This window comes from Ambystoma mexicanum, chromosome 13 (assembly GCF_040938575.1).
Source record: "Ambystoma mexicanum isolate Mex_15411 chromosome 13, UKY_AmexF1_1, whole genome shotgun sequence".
Classification (NCBI taxonomy): domain Eukaryota; kingdom Metazoa; phylum Chordata; class Amphibia; order Caudata; family Ambystomatidae; genus Ambystoma; species Ambystoma mexicanum.
Window position 1 is genome coordinate 811,760,988 of NC_090938.1, and position 21,815 is coordinate 811,782,802.

Below are 21,815 nucleotides of genomic sequence, written 5' to 3' on the forward strand. Positions count from 1 at the left end.
ATGTATTTTCTTGAAAGAGGATGTTGGAGGGATGCCTCCCTGCCCCAGGCATATGTTTCATACAGTTCTTGTGCAGGTCAACCTCCTGGATCAGGAGAATGACTCCCTTCTCATGGTTTGCGGGTATCGTTCCCATGTGTTTTCTTGAAAGAGGATGTTGGAGGGATGCCTCCCTGCCCCGGGCATATATTTCATACAGTTCATGTGCAGGTCAACCTCCTGGATCAGGAGAATGACTCCCTTCCCCTGGTATCAGTCGGTCCTTTTCAATATAGTTCACAACAAGGCTAGGGGGAATGACTCCATTCCCCTGGTGTTTGATACACCAATTGTAAACAGTCTGTTTCCCAAAAGGCTTGAGGTTTACATTGCCACGGTCTCCCGGTATCAACAAAGTCCCAAGTCCTTCTCTGGGTTTTAGTGGACGCAAAGAGGACGATTTCCCTGAAATGCCTGCTTCACTGGCGTCGGGGTCCTAGGCCCCTCTCTGGTCCTCAGTGGCCTTACTCCTGCCACTGCTGAGAAGATGACTTCCTCTATTTGTTTCACTTGTCTTGAGGTCCCAGACCCTTCTCTGGTGGTCAGTGGGCTTATCTCGGCCACTGCTACGAGGATGATTTCCTCTGATGACTGATTCACTTGTGTTGGGGTCCCATCCCCTTCTCTGATGACCCTTCTTAGGCCCAACAGTCGTATCACGATTCTCCTGATCCTGTCCTGCTTGCGCCCCGTGTCGCCTCTGGGTCTCCTGTACCATCCGTTACCTTCACTAGGGGTTTGATATGTTACCGGGTCTTCCTGGGACTGGGGTCTGTCTCTCCGGCTCTTCGGGCTTCACTCCTCCACTCTTGCTACAGAGGTGCATCTCGGCAAGGAGCTCCGCTTGCCTCTGCTTCTCCTCGGTTTCATGCCTGGGTTTGTTCAAGCAGGACCCCTTGAGAACTCTTTCAGCGGCTCACCAGCGTCCTCTGTTCTTCTCTTGCTCGGTTTCGCCGTTAGGGTTTTAAACTCCTGCACTGCAGATTCCACCACTACTGCCTCTCCCGGTTTGTCTCAAGCATTTCTTTAGTCCCCAAGCCCCCACAAAGGACTCTCCACACACTGTTATGTGATAATAGTTTTTTTTTATATAAAAATAAGGTTCAAGGTATATACATACATTAATAACACAATTTGCACTCTTGAAATTCTAATATTGCAAATATATACAATGTCTATATGGTACCACACTTAGTTTCAGATTCCTTTAAAAGGCATCAACCTCTGACAGTTATAATGGCATACAAATCATGCAGCAAGGTGTAACAGCATAGGTCATAGGAAGGAAGGCAAGGTAGGTTACACAATGGCAGAATGCTTTGTCCTCGATGTCTGGGTGCTTCACTTCAACATTCTTGGGGGACCCCTTCTCCGGTCGACCACCTTTCAGTACTGGCTTCCAGGATACCTCGATGAAGATCAGCTTTTGCACGATGTTCCCTCGTAGCTCGGGGAGTGGTCTCTTAGCCAAGTCCTCTCTCGGATCAGTCCTCGACAGACTCAACGGCTTTTAGATTTTGTCAAAGGAAAGCAGCAGCAATTCTTCTTCTTCCAGCTGGACTTCAAGGATAAGCAGCTTCCAGTTTCAACTTCAGCTTCTGAACAAATTGGTAAGTGAGAGGTCCCCAGATCTGTCCCTCACTCACTTTGCCCGAGCCAGGCTCAGTCAGCCAATCACAGAGAAGGGCATTCATGCAGGCAGGCAGGCAGCCAATCAGGCTCACATCCATTCAGGCCATTCACCTACACCCAGACACCCATAACAAGGAATGTGGATTGGGGCAAGCACCCAGCCTTTCAGCACTTCACACTGCATTCATACCACATAGGTCCCACCCAAAGGGTGTACCCACAACATACAGTCACTGGGAAGGCTCCAGCCAGTCTGGCCTGGACTTCCCCACAATACCATATATGATTCTTCCACCCAACAGCCGGTCAGGGGGAAGGGACAGAGTCAGGGCTTCCCAGGACTTTGGGAAAACAAGGTAACGGGCAATAGAAAGCAAGAGGCCACAGGGGCCATCTTGTCTCCTATCAGGAATCCACTGATTCTTATGGCAGGTCCTGGGTATCCCAAAATTGAGGATACTCGGAGCACCTGTCAAATTCAGCATGGAGATGCCACCAGCCCATACCCTGCTCTGTGGGCCACACACAGGTGCCCAAACACATACACTAGGGGTACAGGGTTGTACCCCCCACCCATGGGTATCCCAAGGGTATCTTTCACCACAACCAAAAAGAGGAAGAGCTGCACTGCGAGGGGTACACTGGACTCCTGTGCAGAAAATAACACAGACCACACATGATAATGGAGTACAGGACAAGGACATGGAGGCCCTGTCCCTCCAATGCACGTCCAGCATCACAGCTGCACCTCCCTAGCCTCATGGGAAAGGTATTCCCCTGGGGAGAAATGAATCGTCAGTTCCCTGTATACTCCATGGCTCAGCCGCCAGTCCCACCGGCATCACCTCTGGACCCCTGGGTTCCCAGCATCCTACAGCATGGTCACTCCCTGGCTCAGCCGCCAGTCCCACCATCCTCACCTCTGGACCCTGGGTTCCCAGCAACCTACAGCAGGGTCACTTCCTGGCTCTGCTACCAGTCCCACTGTCCTACCCTCTGGATTTATGAGTTCCCAGCATCCTACACCACGGTCACTCCCTGGTTCAGCCGCCAGTCCCACCGTCATCACCTCTGGACCCCTGAGTTCCCAGCAACCTACAGCAGGGTCACTTCATGGCTCTGCGGCCAGTCCCAACGTCAACACCTCTAAGCCTTCAGATATTCTGTCCAGAGTTACTTCAGTCTCTGCAGAGACCCCCGTTTGATGATATTGCATTCAGTGGACTAACTAAAGGGTAGTTGGTCTCTTAGGTCAGGGCTGCCCCACACTCTGTGAGGTGCTGCCAATGGGGGATACATGGAGTGTACATCAAAGTCCCTACACACTGCCCAATCCCTCCTCCTGTCCAAACCAGAGATATCTGGAAAGAAAAGACACATTGCTAATATATTCCATCAGACCCTCTCTAAGGCAGAACGCTGCTGACCATTCGCTCTGCTCACCTGGTGTACCACGGTCACCGCCCAAAGGGGTATTTACGCAGCCAATAAGATGGGAGGGAAGATGAAGGCCAAGTACCTTCATGGAGAAAGGTGAAATACTGGACTAAACAGGGAGAGACTGGAGCAGGACAAGGACCAATCCAGGAATTAACTGGGAATGATGGTCCTAGATCAAACAGGTGTTTTGATTGATCCGGATAGACTGAAGCACTGTATACAAACCCAGCTAGAAGCAGAGGACTTGTATTAAAGTCCAGCTGGTAGCAGTGAACGCCAGTCAAGGCCAGAGGAAAAAGAAAGAGTGAGAAAGGCAGGCAAAAGGGACACCCGGAACCTGTTTAGGTTTGAAGCTTTGGCCTGTGCAGTGAAGCCCGGCTTCTGGTTTCGATTTACATAGCCTGACCATCACCCAAGAGAGGAGGATATTTCCTAGCAAGAGTGTGTCTAACATCACGTCAAGGAGCCTAGGAAGAAGTCCTGCGGCCAAAGGGTGAAATGATCTGTACCAAGGAAACAAGGCAGCACTTGCAGAGACTAAGTGAAGAAGTGAGCTAGGCGCTATGTCACAGGGACTTGAGTTCTGAACCAAGAAGCGAGCTAAGCACTAGAACTGTGTATTCGATCTGTGAATTTTGACAGACAGGAGACGGGCCTTTGCACCATTTTGAGTTCTCTTCCAGACACTTTGAGAACAGAGATCCCAGTTGAATTTTCGGTATAGTGGCTGTGTGCTGTAAAGGTCGGCCCCACAAGCTTGTCAAACGATGCCCATAGACCTCCCCTCAACAACAATGCAAGGTGTAATTATTTTCCTAAAATGGTGATGAGGGAAGACTGGAAGAGTAAGGGGATAGAGCACTGTGATGAATCTGGCAATGCCATCGCTGTTTCCTTTGGGAGAACCTCCCCTCAGGTGGCCAGGGTGGGGAAAATGCTGTCCGATCCTGACCCTGGGGTTAGTCTTCTGAAAATGGACCACAGGAAGAGAGACAGCCACTGTGGGAGTGAGTTGATAGGCCAAGTAAAATACAATATTCCCCCTTTCCCTTTTAGGGATATTCCCTCCATCCCTCATGCCCTAATGACATACTGCCATCATCCCCTTCAACAACTTGACAATTTTACTGACAGTATTCCTCAATATCGGAGAGCAAATAAAGGAACAAAAACTGAGACGAGGAAGAGGCAAGGAGCAATGATGATTACTCCTAATGTGAACCAACGCCAGCAGTCTACTAGCTGAAAGAATGCGATTGGCCTGACATGGTTTAAAACCTTGCTGGGAAAAGAAGCATGGAGTTCATCTCCTTACCCAACTGTGGTGAGGACAGCCGAGGAGAGAGACTGGGAGTCCGGTGGCTGGTGGCGTAAGAGATTCACTGCTTCTGACGTGAGCCAGAACAGCCAGAAGAAGCACGTGGTCTGGCCAATCGTGGAAGGCCAGGGAACATTGTCCAGAGAAGCTCAAGGGTCGAAGCACTGCCAACGAGATGCAGAGAAGAGAAGCTGCTGCCAAGAGGTGCCAGAGGCGTGGTGGAAGTGGACGAGCGAACGAATCGCTCCACAGACCTAACGACAAACCGCAGACTGACACTGGAGACGCAAGGGACCCCAAAGCCGGTGCTAATAACTGGTGAGCCTGCTGAGAGGGACGGGGCCACCGGGGTGCTTTGGCAGGTGTACCGCATACCGAAGGAAACGCAGTGTGAGAGCTGGGAGAAGTCTGAGCAGGATTATAGGGCCCCTATGACATTTGATTACAAGATAAGAAGTCCATGGAAAAGGGCCTGAGACCCGTAGCCGCATTATAAAATACACGTGGGGAAAACAGTGTAGCAGAAAAGACTGAAATGAAATTAATGTTAAGACCTAGCAGTAGAGTATACCAGATGGAGCCAAGTGTATATAAAGTGAATTACATATTGAAAGTCTTGGCAGGAGAGTATATCGGGCAAAGCCAAGTGGATGTAGTGAACTAGTGAATGTGAAAAGGAACCTGGGCGTTTGTTTGTTTGTTTGTTTGTTTATTATTTATAGCGCGCACCAAACCCGAGGGTAACCGGGCGCGTTGTTCAAGGATACTTTAAACTTTACAGGTTACGCATGCTTACAAATGGTGGTTAAACATAGTAGAAATTACATAATGCAGGACAATAGAGAGAGTATACATTGTGCATAATATAAACATATAACATAATATATACAGGAAATATGCAGTAGGAAGATAGAGAGTATTTAGTTATGTACATAGTACGAATGTAGGACAGTAGTTATATTAGTGTAGGGCGGGACTATCGGTCATTTTCTTTGATCCAGTTGATACAGTTAGATCTGAAGAGGGCGTAGGATTGGGTAGATCTCAGGCCGGGCGGGAGGGAGTTCCAAAGCTGGGCAGCTTTGACCGGGAAGCTATTTCCTCCGGCCGTACTTAGTTTGAATGGGGGGATCACTAACTGGTTAGAGTATGCTTCTCTAGTGGGTCTGGTGGAGATTTTTCTGTTGAATCTAGCGGCTAGGTATTTGGGTGCTAGATGGTTGATACTTTTGAAAGTTAGAGAAGCTGTCTTGAGTTTGATTTTGTCCACTGTGGAGAGCCAGTTGGATTGTCTTCTAGCTTCTGAAATATGCTCCCTTCTTGGAATTCCTAAGGCTGCTCTAAGAGCATTGTTCTGTAGTGTTTGAATTTTTTGCAACGTATGTTTATTGGCTCCTAAGTATAGTGCGTTGCAATAGTCCAATTTCGACAGCACTAATGCTCGAGCAAGGGTAAGGCAGTTGGCAGTGGATAGGTATGGTTTTGCGGCTCTAATCAGCTTGCAGGTATATGCGGTGCTGGATGCCATTGCGTTCACCTGTTTGGTTAGGGAGAGGTGGGAATCAAGGTAAAACCCTAATGTTTTTACTTCTTTTGCCACCTTGATAATATTGCCGTCTATGATGAAGGAGGAGTATTCTTCTTTTAATCTATTGATGTTTTGTTTGTTCCCCAGTATGATAAGTTCCATTTTGTCATCATTCAGGCATAGCCCGTGGGTGGCCATCCATGCCTGAATGATGAGATAAATCTTGTTCACCAAGGCCAAATCTTGTTCATAATCCCCTGAAAGTGGTATGAGAATTGGGCGTAAAGTATACCAGGTGTTTTGCGGGTCTGGGACCCGCACCCAAATTATACCAAGGAATTATATGAGAAAGCCTGGCAGGGGAGTATACCAGGTGATGTTGTTGTGCGAGTCAGAGAATCCCAACAAAAATGCATGTCTTTAGGATTTTTGGATTACATTGAATGTGAGAAGGACTTGAGGAAGGGAGACATTTCCCCTGGAATAAGTTGCAAAATCAAAAGGAGGGGAGTTATCCTCTTGAGCTACAAAGAACTGGGTTATTCTTTTGAACTTTTGTTTAGGTAGTGAGAAACCTGGGGAAGGGGGTAATTCCCTGGAACTGTGAACATTATTCATTTGGAACTTTTGTTGGATTTATGCCTTTTTGGTGAACTTGAACATTTGCGCACTTTGCAAGTCCTTAGCACGTTAGAGTTAATCTTAGAGTGTGAGAGCTAGGATAGGATTTTGGACACAGGAATTGTTTGCTTTGGACCTATTGACATAGGACAGGCACTTCGTTTTGGTTGAGGTAGGGAAATACCTCCTAGGTTAGGGACAGTGAGGCATTTTCCAACCCCTTTGTTATTTAAATAAAGTTTATGGCAAACACCATGAGTCCTCTGTGTCCGCGTCTCATTCCTGGCTCTTCAGAGGACCAAATCCCACATCAGCGTTTCGGAGCACAGAATAAAGGATGTCAGCACAGCAAGCAAAACACATAAACATGCTGCAACTACTTGCTATTGAGATGGCGATGTGCGTTTTTAAAATGTTCTGCTGGGTGAAAGTATCCTCCTCAACACTGACAAGACTACACCTATGTTCTATATCAACAAACCAGGAGGGACACACTCAATAGTGTCATCCGTGCTCTGGAGAAAGTATCCTCCTCAACACTGACAAGACTACACCTATGTTCTATATCAACAAACCAGGAGGGACACACTTAATAGTGTCATCCGTGCTCTGGAGAAAGTATCCTCCTCAACACTGACAAGACTACGCCTATGTTCTATATCAACAAACCAGGCGGGACACACTCAATAGTGTCATCCGTGCACTGGAGAAAGTATCCTCCTCAATACTATCAAGACTACAGCTATGTTCTATATCAACAAACCAGGCGGGGCACACTCAATAGTGTCATCCGTGCTCTGGAGAAAGTATCCTCCTCAACACTATCAAGACTACAGCTATGTTCTATATCACAAGCCAGGTGGGACATTCTCTATCGTGTTGTCTCTACTCACACAGGACCTTTGGCAACAGGGTTTCAAGAGACACCTTCACATTATAGCACAACATGTTCCAAGGGCCCGCAATTGTCTGGCCGACACTTTACGCAGAGTCCTGGTAAAAGATAATGCGTGGGAACTCAACAACAGTACAAACAAACAGATTATTGCACAATGGGGTAAGCCAACAGTTGACGTTTTTGCTACAGCGGATAATGCAAAATGCCCAAACTTCACATCCAGGTACCCATAACAGGGGTCACCAGGCAATGCACCATGGATGAGTTGGTCTGGGATATTTGCATACACTTTTCCTCCAGTGCCACTGCTGCACAAGCTAGCACACACGTTGCAACAGGACAACAAAAACACATAATAATGATACGCATTGTGTGAATGTGGGCGAAACAGCAGTGGCACTCCCACCTGCTGAACGTCTCTATGCCCACCAATCAGACTTACAACCTTACGCAACCTGCTGGGACAACAGCAGAAAACACACCCCGAACCCTCAAATGACAGCGTGGCTCAAGGTTCTATAATTTGTCCATTTACAACTTCCTGCACAATGTATGGAAATATTGGAGGAGGCAAGAAAGCCTAAACTAGACATTGTTACTTCAATAAATGAACGTGATCTGTAATCTGGTGTACACAAAAGAGCATATTAGGCCCATTAACTGCTCGCCAACACACAGTCTTACCTGCGTCATTAATAGACACAGCTCTAGTTTACAATTCACTAAAGGTGCATCTAGCAGCCTTACATCAAAACACAAGATAACTTGGTGGAAGGTACTAGTTGTTAAAGCTTTCATGGAAGGGGTAACATGCGTGTATCCAGCGGGAGCTCATCCACTGGAGCGCATCGGGATTTGTACCCGGGTTGGGATCACTGTGCTATGTAAACTAATGGGCCCTTTATTTAAACCAATGCACAAAACTTCTCTTAAGGACCTCGCGCACACAGTGGAATTTTTTATTTGGAAGGATAAGTCACCTACAGGCGTTCTCTGTGTCAGAATCATTTGTTTCTATGTGTGAACACAAGAGAACAGGCCCAAGATTCTCTCACCCAAACAACCCACAACTTCCTGTTTCCTAGGGTCTCTTTCAACCACCTCCCTGTCCTCTGGTTGGTTGTCTGGCCCCGGCCAATCCGGCTCGGTCTTCCCCGCCGGGAGCGGTTACATACAACAAATGGTTGATGTAACCAGTTAAGCCCAGCCACTTTTCTCCACACAGGGTCTTCATGGAACAGCACTGGCAGTTCGGGTTGTATAGTGTTCAAGTTCGTTTTCGTGAGCCATGGCGTGGCTTCCCCCAAGTTAAGTGCAGATTTCCTGAACGTTTGCCGTGCCAAATTATGTCCCTGGTGGTTTAGGGTGCCGGCAGCGTCTCCAGGCAGCCGCGTAATTTCTCTCCGGAGAATCCGTGCTACTTTGCTTGTCGCGGGGGAGCAGTGGATATCATGGCAGGTGGCTGCGTAATTTCTCTCCGGAGACTCCGTGCTGCTTTGCTTGTCGCGGGGGAGCAGTGTATGTCATGGCAGGTGGCCGCGTAAACTCTATACTCCACTCAAAATAAGCCTTGGTTATGGCATGACCTCTTTACAGAATTAGGATAATTGTGGTAGGTTTGTGGACTGATGACTTGCAGACACAGGGGATGAGTTTGCCTTTTTGGTATCTCCAGAGGTCTAAAGATTTAAGGCTCTGCCTATCGAGACCGTAATTCTGTGTTGAGACGAGAAAACAGTCTTGGCTGGATGCTTCCAGTTTATAGCCTGAGGTTCTGGAAAAGGTGCTATATTTCCTATTTGATGGCAAACCTCTTCTTGCTCACATCACTGATAAGGTGTTCAACACCGGCGAAGCTGTGGTTGTTGTGTAGAAATCCCTCAACACCATTTACCTCTTCGTCTTCCTGGAAGCCTCACAAGCCATTTTCAAGCTTTCCAAACTTCAAAGGGTTGACCTTGCTTCAACAGAGGCCCTTCTAAAAACCTGTACACAGACTTTCTACGGAATTGGACGGTGTGGCCAGTGCCAGCTTTCACTGTTGCCTGATTGACTACCTTCCAGGGACAGTGGCTCCTATTTCCATCCAGGACCTTGCTTCGCTGGTCAGTAGCAAAGTTCCCTGCTTCAGAGTATCCAGCAGGGTTATTCTGATCGGACTCCTCCCCCGCTCCATCCTCCTGGTTCTCTCCCAAAACAATCCCAACATACATCATATAAGGCTGCTCCAACTCTGCCCCATCGAGGGTTTGTGCTGGAGCACCAGAAAGGGCAGGGGGTTTACTCCTGTTACTTGTTCTCAAGTGATTATGTGGGTTTGGTATGATACGGTATGGTATTGTTTATTTATACAGCGCCTATACACAGGCAAGTGTTTCAAAGCGCTCAAGGAGGGTGGGAACACAGGGAAAATACAGTCGCTCAGAGCCCTTGAAAATCTGAGACGATAATAGTCTGCACCGACAGAGTAAGTGCATAAAATATATTTAACAGTAGGGCTATAGCAAATAGGCCTGACGGCGATTCTGCAATTTTAACAGTACAATTAGGCGTGAGGACAGGGGAGAAACAGACAGACGATCTTCAGGCATGGTGCATAAGGATCGAACAAGTGCACAGAGGGTCACAGGGAGGGGTGGGTCAAGTGCACCCAGTCGGTGGAGGCTGGGGTAAGTGCAGAGAGAGCCACTCTCTTGGGTTAATTTCTCAGTGCGTTGAGTGTGGGTAGGGTTTAGGGCTCTGAGGCAAGTGCGAGAGAAGACTGGCGTGGGTGCCGGGGACCAGTGAGACTCTGAGATACACCAGGCAGCCAGTCGGCATGCTGTAAGGAAGAGGAGGGAGAGAGGGAAAGGACAGAGAACTAGGTTAGCAGGGTAGAAGGAGAGATAACGAAGAGGAGAAGAGGAAGGTCTTGAGGAGTTTCCGGAATTTAGGGAGATCCGGCTCAAGACGCAGGGCGGTAGGGAGGCTATTCCAGAGGGAGGTACCTGCTGTGGATAAGGATCTCCCACCAAATCTCTGCTTGGAGAACCGACTCACTCGCAGAAGGTTGGAGGTAGATGAGCAGAGGGCTCGTGAGGGGCAGTATGTAGGTAGGCAGTGTCGCAGGTAGGTAGGTCTCAGGCCCCAGAAAGCCTTGTGGACAATGCAAAGGGTCTTGAATTGGATCCTTGCAGCCACGGGGAGCCAGAGGAGGGATTTCAGTGCCGGAAAGATGTAGTCCCTGGGCTTGAGGCCAAGGATAAGTCTTGTGGTTCTGTTCTGGATGAGTTGCAGAGGGTGCAGGGCAGAAGCAGGGAGGTCCAGCCTAGAGAGAACCAGGGCTCTAGAGACCTCTGGGGGAGGCTTTAAACACCATTCTAGACCTTTATAGTCATAATTAGTTTCTAACAGCTGAACCCCTCCACACCATGGCAGATTTTGGAGGCGTTGCCACCCGGGGACTGGCTGCATTTCTTGGATTTCAAGGACTCATTCACCAGAAATGTCAGTTTTACGATCTATGGTGAGCACTTGCAATTGAGGTGTCTGACCTTTGGCCCAAACGCAGCCAGAAGATGGTTTGCTCAATTTTTCAGTGGTTGTTGCCTTTCCATGTCAGGAGGGAATGAACCGATGCCCCCCCCCCTAGACGATTGGCTGATCTGAGACCTGTATGCAGGCTTTGCTGTTCAGTCTCCAGAGGCTGTGCAACACTCAAGGGAACTTGGGGTCATCCAAATCAGCCCTTGTGTCTCCTAGAATCAGATCCATTCAGGATTGCATGATGCATACTTGCCAACCCTACTGATTTAGGCGGTAGGATAGCGCTTTTTAAGCAGTCCTACCACCTACCGATTTATTGGCACCAAATAACCATTATTTTTGTAAAAAAATGTAATTTTTTTTTTTTTTTTGCCCACGCCAGCTCGGGGGTGTCTTTCAAGGGCTCCCCCGAGTTGGCGTAGCGGAGGTGGCACGGAATGCAGGCGTTTGATGTTAAAGGCGCCCACGGCAGTGGGCTAAATGCGCCCCTCCACTGCGGGTGCCTTTGACAAAAGGCGCCATTAGCCCCCCACCACGCCAACTTGGGGGAGTCTTTCAAGGGCTCCCCCGAGCTGGCGTGGTGGCAGAAAGCGTGGCAGGCGCCTCATTGTCATTGAATGCACCCGTGGCGGCGGGCTCATTCACTGACAATGGGCTGCTGACGCGCCCTATTCCTATCATTATCTCCTCGCCTGACTATTTTTGAAACTTTAAGATTCCTACAGATTTTTGGTCACAGAATGTTGGCATGTATGATGATGGGCAAATCCTTTACATCCGAGGAGCAGAGTATGTCTGTCACTTCTTCTGCTTCCTGCCTCCAGAGATTCCTAGGCCTCACGGTTGGGGCGAAAGTCATGAGCTCTGGTTTTGATGTGAGTCCCCAATATTTGTGCCTGTCCTGAATGGATCACCCACCCTTTCCCTTAGTCCTTATCAAAGGCCTCACTGAGCCTAGTGTTCTGTCCAGGGTTGTCCTGAATGGATCACCTGCCCTTTCCCTTAGTGGGTCCTCACCACAGGCCTCACTGAGTGTAGCATTCTCTCCAGGTTTCCTCCACCAATGATAACCGTGGTGAATGTCTTCTGACCCTGCCGTGAAATCTCCTAATCGTGGGCAGAACTATGCTCCTTGTCTTTTTCAGAGTTTGTCAGTTTAACAAGTCTCTCTTCTTCTACCCCTTGTTGGGTTATTTCATAGTCTCTGCTGAGTCTCTTCCTCCCTAATATTTAACAGGTAGTTTGTCTCAGCCTTTGGTTTATGAACCAAAATGGTTTGCTTCCTGATTTTAGTCCATACCAGTCATTCTCCCTGGGTTCCCACCCAGGAATCTAATTTGAAACTCTCCAATGTGTGTTATCCATATCTGGATCTTTGGGATTCTCGCCCCAGCTTAGACTCTGGTTTCTTGCGCCCTGGCTTGGGGTTTGTTTGTTCTCACGCCTCTCAGGGTGTTGGTTTCATGCCCCCTGCCTTGGGGTATGGTTTCTGGTAGCCCGTCTTGGGCTAAAGCTTCTTGTTTCTCCTTCCCTACGTTGGAGGGTGTGCTCGTTCTCACCCCTCCCTGAGGAATGTTTTCTCGCACACCGGCTTGGGGTACGTTCTCGTAGCATGCTGGGCTATAGCTTCTCCTCCCCTACCTTGTGGGGGGTATGCTTGTTCTCACCCCGCCCTGAGGTACGTTTTCTAGCATCCCGGCTTGGGGTACAATTTCTTCTTCCCTACATTGAGCGTATGCTCGTTCTCACTCCTCCCTGAGGTATGTTTTCTCACACCCCGGCTTGGGGTACGGTTTCTCATAGCATGCTGGGCTACAGCTTCTCTTGCCCCTCCTTGAGCTAGACTTGTTCTCACCCCGCCCTAGGGTATGTTTTCTAGTACCCCGGCTTGGGGTACAGTTTCGCGTAGCATGCTGGGCTACAGCTTCTCTTGCCCCTCCTTGAGCTAGACTTGTTCTTACCCCGCCCCAGGGTACGTTTTCTAGTACCGCGGCGTGGCGTCTTTTTTTTCTAGTTTTCTCTAGTCTTCATCGTGGTTGGCGCTGGTGCTTCTCTCTCTCGACGCCTTCATGCCTCTGCAGCTCTTGTCCCCAGATCCACCGCTGATTTCTCCTTGTGAGACCCCCCTGGGGTTTACTGGGTTCTTCATCGGCCGGCGTCTGCGCTCCGTTGATTGGTCCATGTGTTCATTTGCCACACCCAGCGTAGTTCTGCCCCCTCTGAACACACCTCACAGGGGAGGGCTCTCTGCCTCTGCCGCTCCGCAGGTGATTCGTTCTCCCTTCACCAATGCAGGCCGTGCCTTTGCTCTCAGGCTTAAGCTGTGTCTGAAAGGGTCAGGAGACAAGTCAACCACTCGTGTATGAAGTTGAGTCAGTACAACGTTTAGTTCCCATATAACCAATAACATTTATCTTTTTGGGATGAGTACTGCCTGTCCTGCAAGGGGCACCGGGGGTGCCCCAATGAGATCCTGCTTGCCCTTTCCCCTGGGGATTGTTAAGCTTAGCAGCCTCACCTCTCTAGATCCCAAAGGGGGGTCCCCATTGGGTAGAGGGACGAATTCCCTGGATTCTTAACAGTATATTGTTATTAGAACACCCTGGGGGGAGGGTTGCCTTCAGCTATTGAAATGGTAAAAGGAGCCAGGCTTAGATTACAGAAGGTTAAGTGCAAGGCGTCCTTTTCAGAGCAAAGTGCTCCCATGCGGGGACTAAAACACTGTCAGAGGCTCAAATGGTAGATATGGCTCAGGGGAGCAGGGCGGCGTGCTGTTAAATAGGCCAATTTATAAGGGAGCAAGGTGAGCTTTCCTTTGTGACTGGAGTTTGGGATCAAGAAGGGGCCATGTATACAATATGCGGCATTGCGAGTAGTGGCAAGGCTTGGGAACAGGCCTGACAGCCATATCGCTGCTATACCCCAAGGTGATTTCAGCTAGTATGTCTCCAGTGATGATTCAGATCTGGACTAAGTGGAGTAGGGTCTTGGGTGTAGAGTTAACAGACAGTGGGGAAAGGCCTAGGATTAAGAATGTCCAAAGAAATGTGACATTTATTTTTATTAAACCACTTGCATCGGGTACACAGGTTTGAGGGTACGAGACCCCTGCCGTGCTTTAGATGTCCCAGTGTGGATCACCCTTATCTTAGACCCCATGTTATACACATGTTTGATGATAACCAGACCCCTGCAGTGCTTTAGATTCCCAAGTGTGGATCGCCCTTACCTTAGACCCCATGTTATACATATGTTTGATGATATCCAGACCCCTGCAGTGATTTAGATGCCCCAGTGTGGATTGCCCTTACCTTAGACCCCATGTTATACACATGTTTGATGATCACCGGACCCCTGCAGTGCTTTAGATTCCCCAGTGTGGATCGCCCTTACCTTAGACCCCATGTTATACACATGTTTGATGATCACCAGACCCCTGCTGTGCTTTAGATTCCCCAGTGTAGATCGCCCTTACCTTAGACCACGTGTTATGCACACGTTTGATGAGCACGAACCCCTGCAGTGTTTTAGATGCTCCAGTGTGGATCACCCTTACCTTAGAGCCCATGTTATACACATGTTTGACCACCAGACCCCTGCAGTGCTTTAGGTGCCCCAGTGTGGATCGCCCTTACCTTGGAGCCCATGTTATACACATGTTTGATGATCACCAGACCGCTGCAGTGCTTTAGATGCCCCAGTGTGGATTGCCCTTACCTTAGACCCCATGTTATACACATGTTTGATGATCACCAAACCCCTGCAGTGCTTCAGATTCCCCAGTGTGGATCGCCCTTACCTTAGACCCTGTGTTATACACATGTTTGATGATCACCAGACCCCTGCAGTGCTTTAGATTCCCCTGGGTGGATCGCCCTTACCTTAGACCCCGTGTTATACACATGTTTGATGATCACCAGACCCCTGCAGTGCTTTAGATGCCCCTGTGTGGATCGCCATTACCTTAGACCCCGTGTTATACACATGTTTGATGATCACCAGACCCCTGCAGTGCTTTACATGCCCCCTTTCGGATCACCCCCTTTTTCACCTGGTTTGGGATTGCCCTGTTGAGCACCTTTCCTGGCGAGAAGCGACCCTTGAGTTTGACAGTCATGGGGAAGACTGGAATTGAGGGACATTGACTTATTTACTGGGGCCCAATGAGCGGGAGAGTCTTATTCAAACTTTCAGGGTCCGTCCTCTTCTTTCCCCGAGGGAACATGGCCCTGAATGGGAAATCAAGTAGTGCCTGTTCTAGGAGGCCGGGGGGAGAGTCCTTGTAGGATGTAACAAGGCGGGTTGGCTGAGTTGGCAAAATTGATGACGACCAACCAAGGGCATGTGGGCAGCACTTCTCCCGTGTCCTGGTAGGCGCAGAGTTCTGTGTAACCTCGTTCTTGGTCACATGACTGTGAGGATTGTTGGCAGCAGTGGGGTGGAGGTTGGTCACGAGCACAGCCGTGCTCTGGGTCAAGGGTAAAAGTAGGAGTTGCACAGAGACTGAACTCTTGCCGGGTACTGGTGCCAGTTAGGTGATGGACCTGCAGTGCCCCCCAGGAGGGAATAGCCCCCTGCAATGAGAATCTTAGCCACAGACCAGCGCTGCTCGTTTTCAGAAAGTGCTGTGCCTCCTCCTTCGCACAATTTCAAATGTGGTTGCCCTTGTGGTGCAAATGGGGTGTAATTGGGATTTTTCTTTCTTCCTCCAGTCTCCCCTGGAACAATGGTTTCCAGAAGGAAGTCTGGCGACCGCACCCTCCTGACCTGCTACGCATATGGATTCTACCCCCGAGAAATCGAGGTGAAATGGATCAGGAGTGGCGTGGAGATGCCCTTGGAGTGGAGTCAGCTCCTTCCCAATCCTGACGGAACCTATCAGATCAAGGCGACGGTGGAAGTTCAGGAGGGAGATGAAAAGAACATGTACGAATGTCAAGTGGAGCACAGCAGCCTGCCTGAGATTGTGACAGTGGTGTACAGTAAGTACAGGGGGTACATGTATACTAGGTGGGGATACTGCAGGCTCCTGGGGATTGTGACAGTGGTGTATGGTAAGTACATGTCACTGTGCAGATCGGGAGGGGGGGTGCGTATAGTAGGTGGAGGTACTGCAGCCTCCTGGGGATTGTGACAGTGGTGTACGGTAAGTGCATGTCAATGTGCAGATCAGGGGGTGCATTTATACTAGGTGGGGGTGCTGCAGCCTCCTGGGGATTGTGACAGTGGTGTATGGTAAGTGCAGGTCACTGCAGATCAGGGGGTGCATGTATACTAGGTGGGGGTGCTGCAGCCTCCTGGGGATTGTGACAGTGGTGTATGGTAAGTGCATGTCACTGCAGATCAGGGGGTGCATGTATACTAGGTGGGGGTGCTGCAGCCTCCTGGGGATGGTGACAGTGGTGTATGGTAAGTGCATGTCACTGCAGATCAGGGGGTGCATGTATACTAGGTGGGGGTGCTGCAGCCTCCTGGGGATTGTGACAGTGGTGTATGGTAAGTGCATGTCACTGCAGATCAGGGGGTGCGTGTATACTAGGTGGGGGTCCTGCAGCCTCCTGGGGATTGTGACAGTGGTGTATGGTAAGTACATGTCACTGTGCAGATCAGGGGGTTCATGTATACTAGGTGGGGGTACTGCAGCCTTCTGGGGATTGTGACAGTGGTGTATTGTAAGTGCATGCCACTGCAGATCAGGGGGTGCATGTATACTAGGTGGGGGTGCTGCAGCCTCCTGGGGATTGTGACAGTGGTGTATGGTAAGTGCATGTCACTGCAGATCAGGGGGTGCATGTATACTAGGTGGGGGTGCTGCAGCCTCCTGGGCATTGTGACAGTGGTGTATGGTAAGTACATGTCAATGTGCAGATCAGGGGGTGCATGTATTCTAGGTGGGGGTACTGCAGCCTCCTGGGGATTGTGACAGTGGTGTATGATAAGTACATGTCGCTGTGCAGATCACGGGGTGCATGGATACTAGGTGGGGGTGCTGCAGCCTCCTGGGGATTGTGACAGTGGTGTACGGTAAGTACATGTCACTGTGCAGATCAGGGGGTGCATGTATACTAGGTGGGGGTGCTGCAGCCTCCTGGGGATTGTGACAGTGGTGTACGGTAAGTGCATGTCACTGTGCAGATCAGGGGGTGCATGTATGCTAGGTGGGGGTACTGCAGCCTCCTGGGGATTGTGACAGTGGTGTATGATAAGTGCATGTCACTGCAGATCAGGGGGTGCATGTATACTAGGTGGGGGTGCTGCAGTCTCCTGGGGATTGTGACAGTGGTGTATGGTAAGTGCATATCTCTGCAGATCTGGGGGTGCATGTATACTAGGTGGGGGTACTGCAGCCTCCTGGGGATTGTGACAGTGGTGTATGGTAAGTACATGTTGCTGTGCAGATCAGGGGGTGCATGTATACTAGGTGGGGTGTCCTGCAGCCTCCTGGGGACTGTGGCAGTGGTGTACAGTAAGTACATGTCATTGTGCAGATGAGGGGGTGCAAGTATACTAGGTGTGGGTACTGTAGCCTCCTGGGGATTGTGACAGTGGTGTGTGGTAAGTACATGTCACTGTGCAGATCAGGGGGTGCATGTATACTAGGTGGGGGTGCTGCAGCCTCCTGGGGATTGACAGTGGTGTATGGTAAGTGCATGCCACTGTGTAGATCGAGGGTGCATGTATACTAGGTGGGGTGTCCTGCAGCCTCTTGGGGTTTGTGACAGAGGTGTGTGGTAAGTACATGTCACTGTGTAGGTTGGTGGGGTTCATGCTTACCTGAGGGATGTGGAGATATGAGCATTGAAGCATGTGTGATATGGATAATGTGAAGAGAAATTGTTGGAGCACTCCAATATACTTGTATTGAGATTTTCTATATAGTTATTTACAAAATGTTTAAGGTGCGGGGGAGGAAAAGCGGATCTGGCACAGGACCACCAACACACATATGTAGAGAAGAGAAGAGGGTCCAAAATGGGAACCCTCCCGTCCCCTGCACACTATTACTATCCCGTCCTAAACCGGTGAACCATACTCTTATTCAAGAAAATCGTATTTTTCATAAATTGTAAATGTAACCAACACACAAGTTATTCATTTGATGAAAAACACAGTAATTTAATGTGTGAGAAATGTCATTAATGCAGATACAAAGTCCAAAGTAAACGGCTTGTATGGACAATTTCACCAATGCAAATACAAAGTCCAAAGTAAACGGCTTGTATGGACAATTTCACCAATACAAATACAAAGTTCAAAGTAAACGGCTGATGCGTTTTCAGATCACTATCTCTTCTTCTTGAGCCAGAGTTGAACTGCAAAACGGCAATGTAAATGAAAGTCTATAAGACTATTGCCTTACAAATGAGTACTAATAGATTAAGAAAAGCAGCATCTGATACTAGAATCACAAAGGTAATCACATTCAGACAAAAACATTTGCTAAAGAGCATACACTGGTGTGGGAGATTTATGAGTATACTGCCTATTGTTGCATCAATGAACGAGATCTGGTCAGGACTAGCGCCTCTAGTCCCACACACTTACACACCCTCCAAGTATTTATTCTCTATTTAGTCAAAGCAGGAAAGCTTAGATTGCATTGAGCACAGTTAATATTCCTATAACGTAGTAATAGGTGTCTGATATTGCTTCTAATCATGTAATGATGAGGTTTGTATCATTGTGTCTAAGCAACTAGGGACATAGCTTTGCAAAATCATAAGCGTACCTTTGTTTGAGTACGTGGAGATTCTTCTCCTAGATGTATTTAAATTATGTGTCCACAAAGAAAAGGGGGGTAAATCTCCTCACATGGGACGAAAGGCCCTGTTAAAAATAGAGCATGTAAATGTATATTCATATCGAGCTCTTTAAATATGCGGGATGTACATAAAGTAACAGGAATCAAAATACTGAGTCTCACCAGCTAAAAGTAGAACACTCCTCTATTCCAAAATGCAATTCTCAAAACTGCTTGTGGCTGTATCCCACCAGGGCAACCTTGTGACCAGTTCCTATGAAACATACGTGTCAGCTCAACACCGTGTTCGTCGTCTGTGGAAAATAATGGTGATGTTGAAACCACTTCACTAATTTATTCTTTGCTAAAAATCATTTGTGAGATAAGTGAAAAATAGTAAGAATCGTGCCATTTAAATTATTCTTACGGACTCACCACTAATGTGCTGAGAATGGTGTATGAAGTTTCCATGCGTTACAAGCCCTTTTGTTCTAGTAGTAAAGCCGTACGTCCATCTCCGGTGGATCCACGGCAGAGTTGTGGAGTAGAAAACCTACAAACATCGTAGCCAAGGATGGTGCCTTCACCAAATGATTCTACTTTTCTAAAGGCTCTCTCGCGTCTACACAATGTTATGACACAGCGTATATCTTACCGATTCTCAAGACATCCTCTCCTCAAGGACGGGACGGGATTCCTGCGTCCGTTGTCAAGGGAGTGATACTACGTGATGAAAAGGCTGTGCGCGGTCCCTCTAATATAGAGGGACGCTACGACCCTCGCGCATATCCTAGTGGGCTTCTCTGTTGTCAGGGGAACCAAGCAGGACGCCGAAGAGACCGTGCGTACTCCTATCCTCCATAATTGGAGTTCGAGTGCTGGAAACTTAAGAAGGACTGATCCCGGTCCAGCTAAGAAAAGCTGTCTGGCCTGTCCTTGGTCAAACTCGGTGTGTAGTGAGTACCATCGTGCAATGTAAGAGAGTAGATGAGTACTTATTGATTGGCAATACAGGTATAATATGTTAGGAAACTCGGACAATCTTAATATATAATTTATGAATAATTATGTTTGATTCGAACAACCACGACTTTCAGTCATAGGAATCTCCTAGTACTTAATGGGTGTTTCATATAGACCTCCATATATGTAGCCCATGGCAAAGGAACCGTAAATGTTGGTGTACCCATAATGGGGCATTGAGTAAAATGCAATATTCTCTAAACAGCACGTACATCCGGGGACTGTTGACCGGCTCACCGATATTACCTGATGGAATAACTGATCGATATTTTAACATTGTGTACTAGGAATGGTAATGAGGAGACATTGGTGGCATACATTGACCCAGTAGCGGGTTACGCCCTGTTTAGATGATAATGAAACACGTGTCGCCTGACCTTAACTGGGACCATGAGCCCACACCACAAACAATCTGATGAATAAAATCTTGCACTTATCACCAAACGCAAAACAGCGTAGAAAATCTATTCTCTGTAAAAACACTCAACTGCGAGGTATCCAGGAAAACCCACTTTTTCATACAACAAAAAAGGTGTGGGCTTCACCTCAAAACGTATCCTGTGACCTTGCATCTACAATAAGGGCATCACAACAAAGAACAGAGCTTAGCAAGGTCGGTTCCAACCCTAGGGCCTCACCTCAAAACGTATCCAGTGACCTTGCATCTACAATAAGGGCATCACAACAAAGAACAGAGCTTAGCAAGGTCGGTTCCAACCCTAGGGCCTCACCTCAAAACTTATCCTGTGACCTTGCATCTACAATAAGGGCATCACAACAAAGAACAGAGCTTAGCAAGGTCGGTTCCAACCCTAGGGCCTCACCTCAAAACGTATCCAGTGACCTTGCATCTACAATAAGGGCATCACAACAAAGAACAGAGCTTAGCAAGGTCGGTTCCAACCCTAGGGCCTCACCTCAAAACTTATCCTGTGACCTTGCATCTACAATAAGGGCATCACAACAAAGAACAGAGCTTAGCAAGGTCGGTTCCAACCCTAGGGCCTCACCTCAAAACGTATCCAGTGACCTTGCATCTACAATAAGGGCATCACAACAAAGAACAGAGCTTAGCAAGGTCGGTTCCAACCCTAGGGCCTCACCTCAAAACTTATCCTGTGACCTTGCATCTACAATAAGGGCATCACAACAAAGAACAGAGCTTAGCAAGGTCGGTTCCAACCCTAGGGCCTCACCTCAAAACGTATCCAGTGACCTTGCATCTACAATAAGGGCATCACAACAAAGAACAGAGCTTAGCAAGGTCGGTTCCAACCCTAGGGCCTCACCTCAAAACTTATCCTGTGACCTTGCATCTACAATAAGGGCATCACAACAAAGAACAGAGTTTAGCAAGGTTGGTTCCAACCCTAGGGCCTCACCTCAAAACTTATCCTGTGACCTTGCATCTACAATAAGGGCATCACAACAAAGAACAGAGCTTAGCAAGGTCGGTTCCAACCCTAGGGCCTCACCTCAAAACGTATCCAGTGACCTTGCATCTACAATAAAGGCATCACAACAAAGAACAGAGCTTAGCAAGGTCGGTTCCAACCCTAGGGCCTCACCTCAAAACGTATCCAGTGACCTTGCATCTACAATAAGGGCATCACAACAAAGAACAGAGCTTAGCAAGGTCGGTTCCAACCCTAGGGCCTCACCTCAAAACGTATCCAGTGACCTTGCATCTACAATAAGGGCATCACAACAAAGAACAGAGCTTAGCAAGGTCGGTTCCAACCCTAGGGCCTCACCTCAAAACGTATCCAGTGACCTTGCATCTACAATAAGGGCATCACAACAAAGAACAGAGCTTAGCAAGGTCGGTTCCAACCCTAGGGCCTCACCTCAAAACGTATCCAGTGACCTTGCATCTACAATAAGGGCATCACAACAAAGAACAGAGCTTAGCAAGGTTGGTTCCAACCCTAGGGCCTCACCTCAAAACTTATCCTGTGACCTTGCATCTACAATAAGGGCATCACAACAAAGAACAGAGCTTAGCAAGGTCGGTTCCAACCCTAGGGCCTCACCTCAAAACGTATCCAGT

At 48.4% G+C, this 21,815-nt stretch overlaps 1 protein-coding gene across 3 annotated transcripts in view; it reads left to right on the forward strand.

The window, feature by feature from the left end:
* LOC138522045 (major histocompatibility complex class I-related gene protein-like) overlaps positions 1–21,815 on the forward strand; it is a 1,849,186-nt gene that overhangs the window by 1,724,994 nt on the left and 102,377 nt on the right. For all 3 annotated transcript variants that reach the window (XM_069635271.1, XM_069635270.1, XM_069635272.1), the window contains one exon: positions 15,714–15,983. In XM_069635271.1, the coding sequence (XP_069491372.1) occupies positions 15,714–15,983 (270 nt within the window). The remainder of the gene's footprint in view (positions 1–15,713; positions 15,984–21,815) is intronic.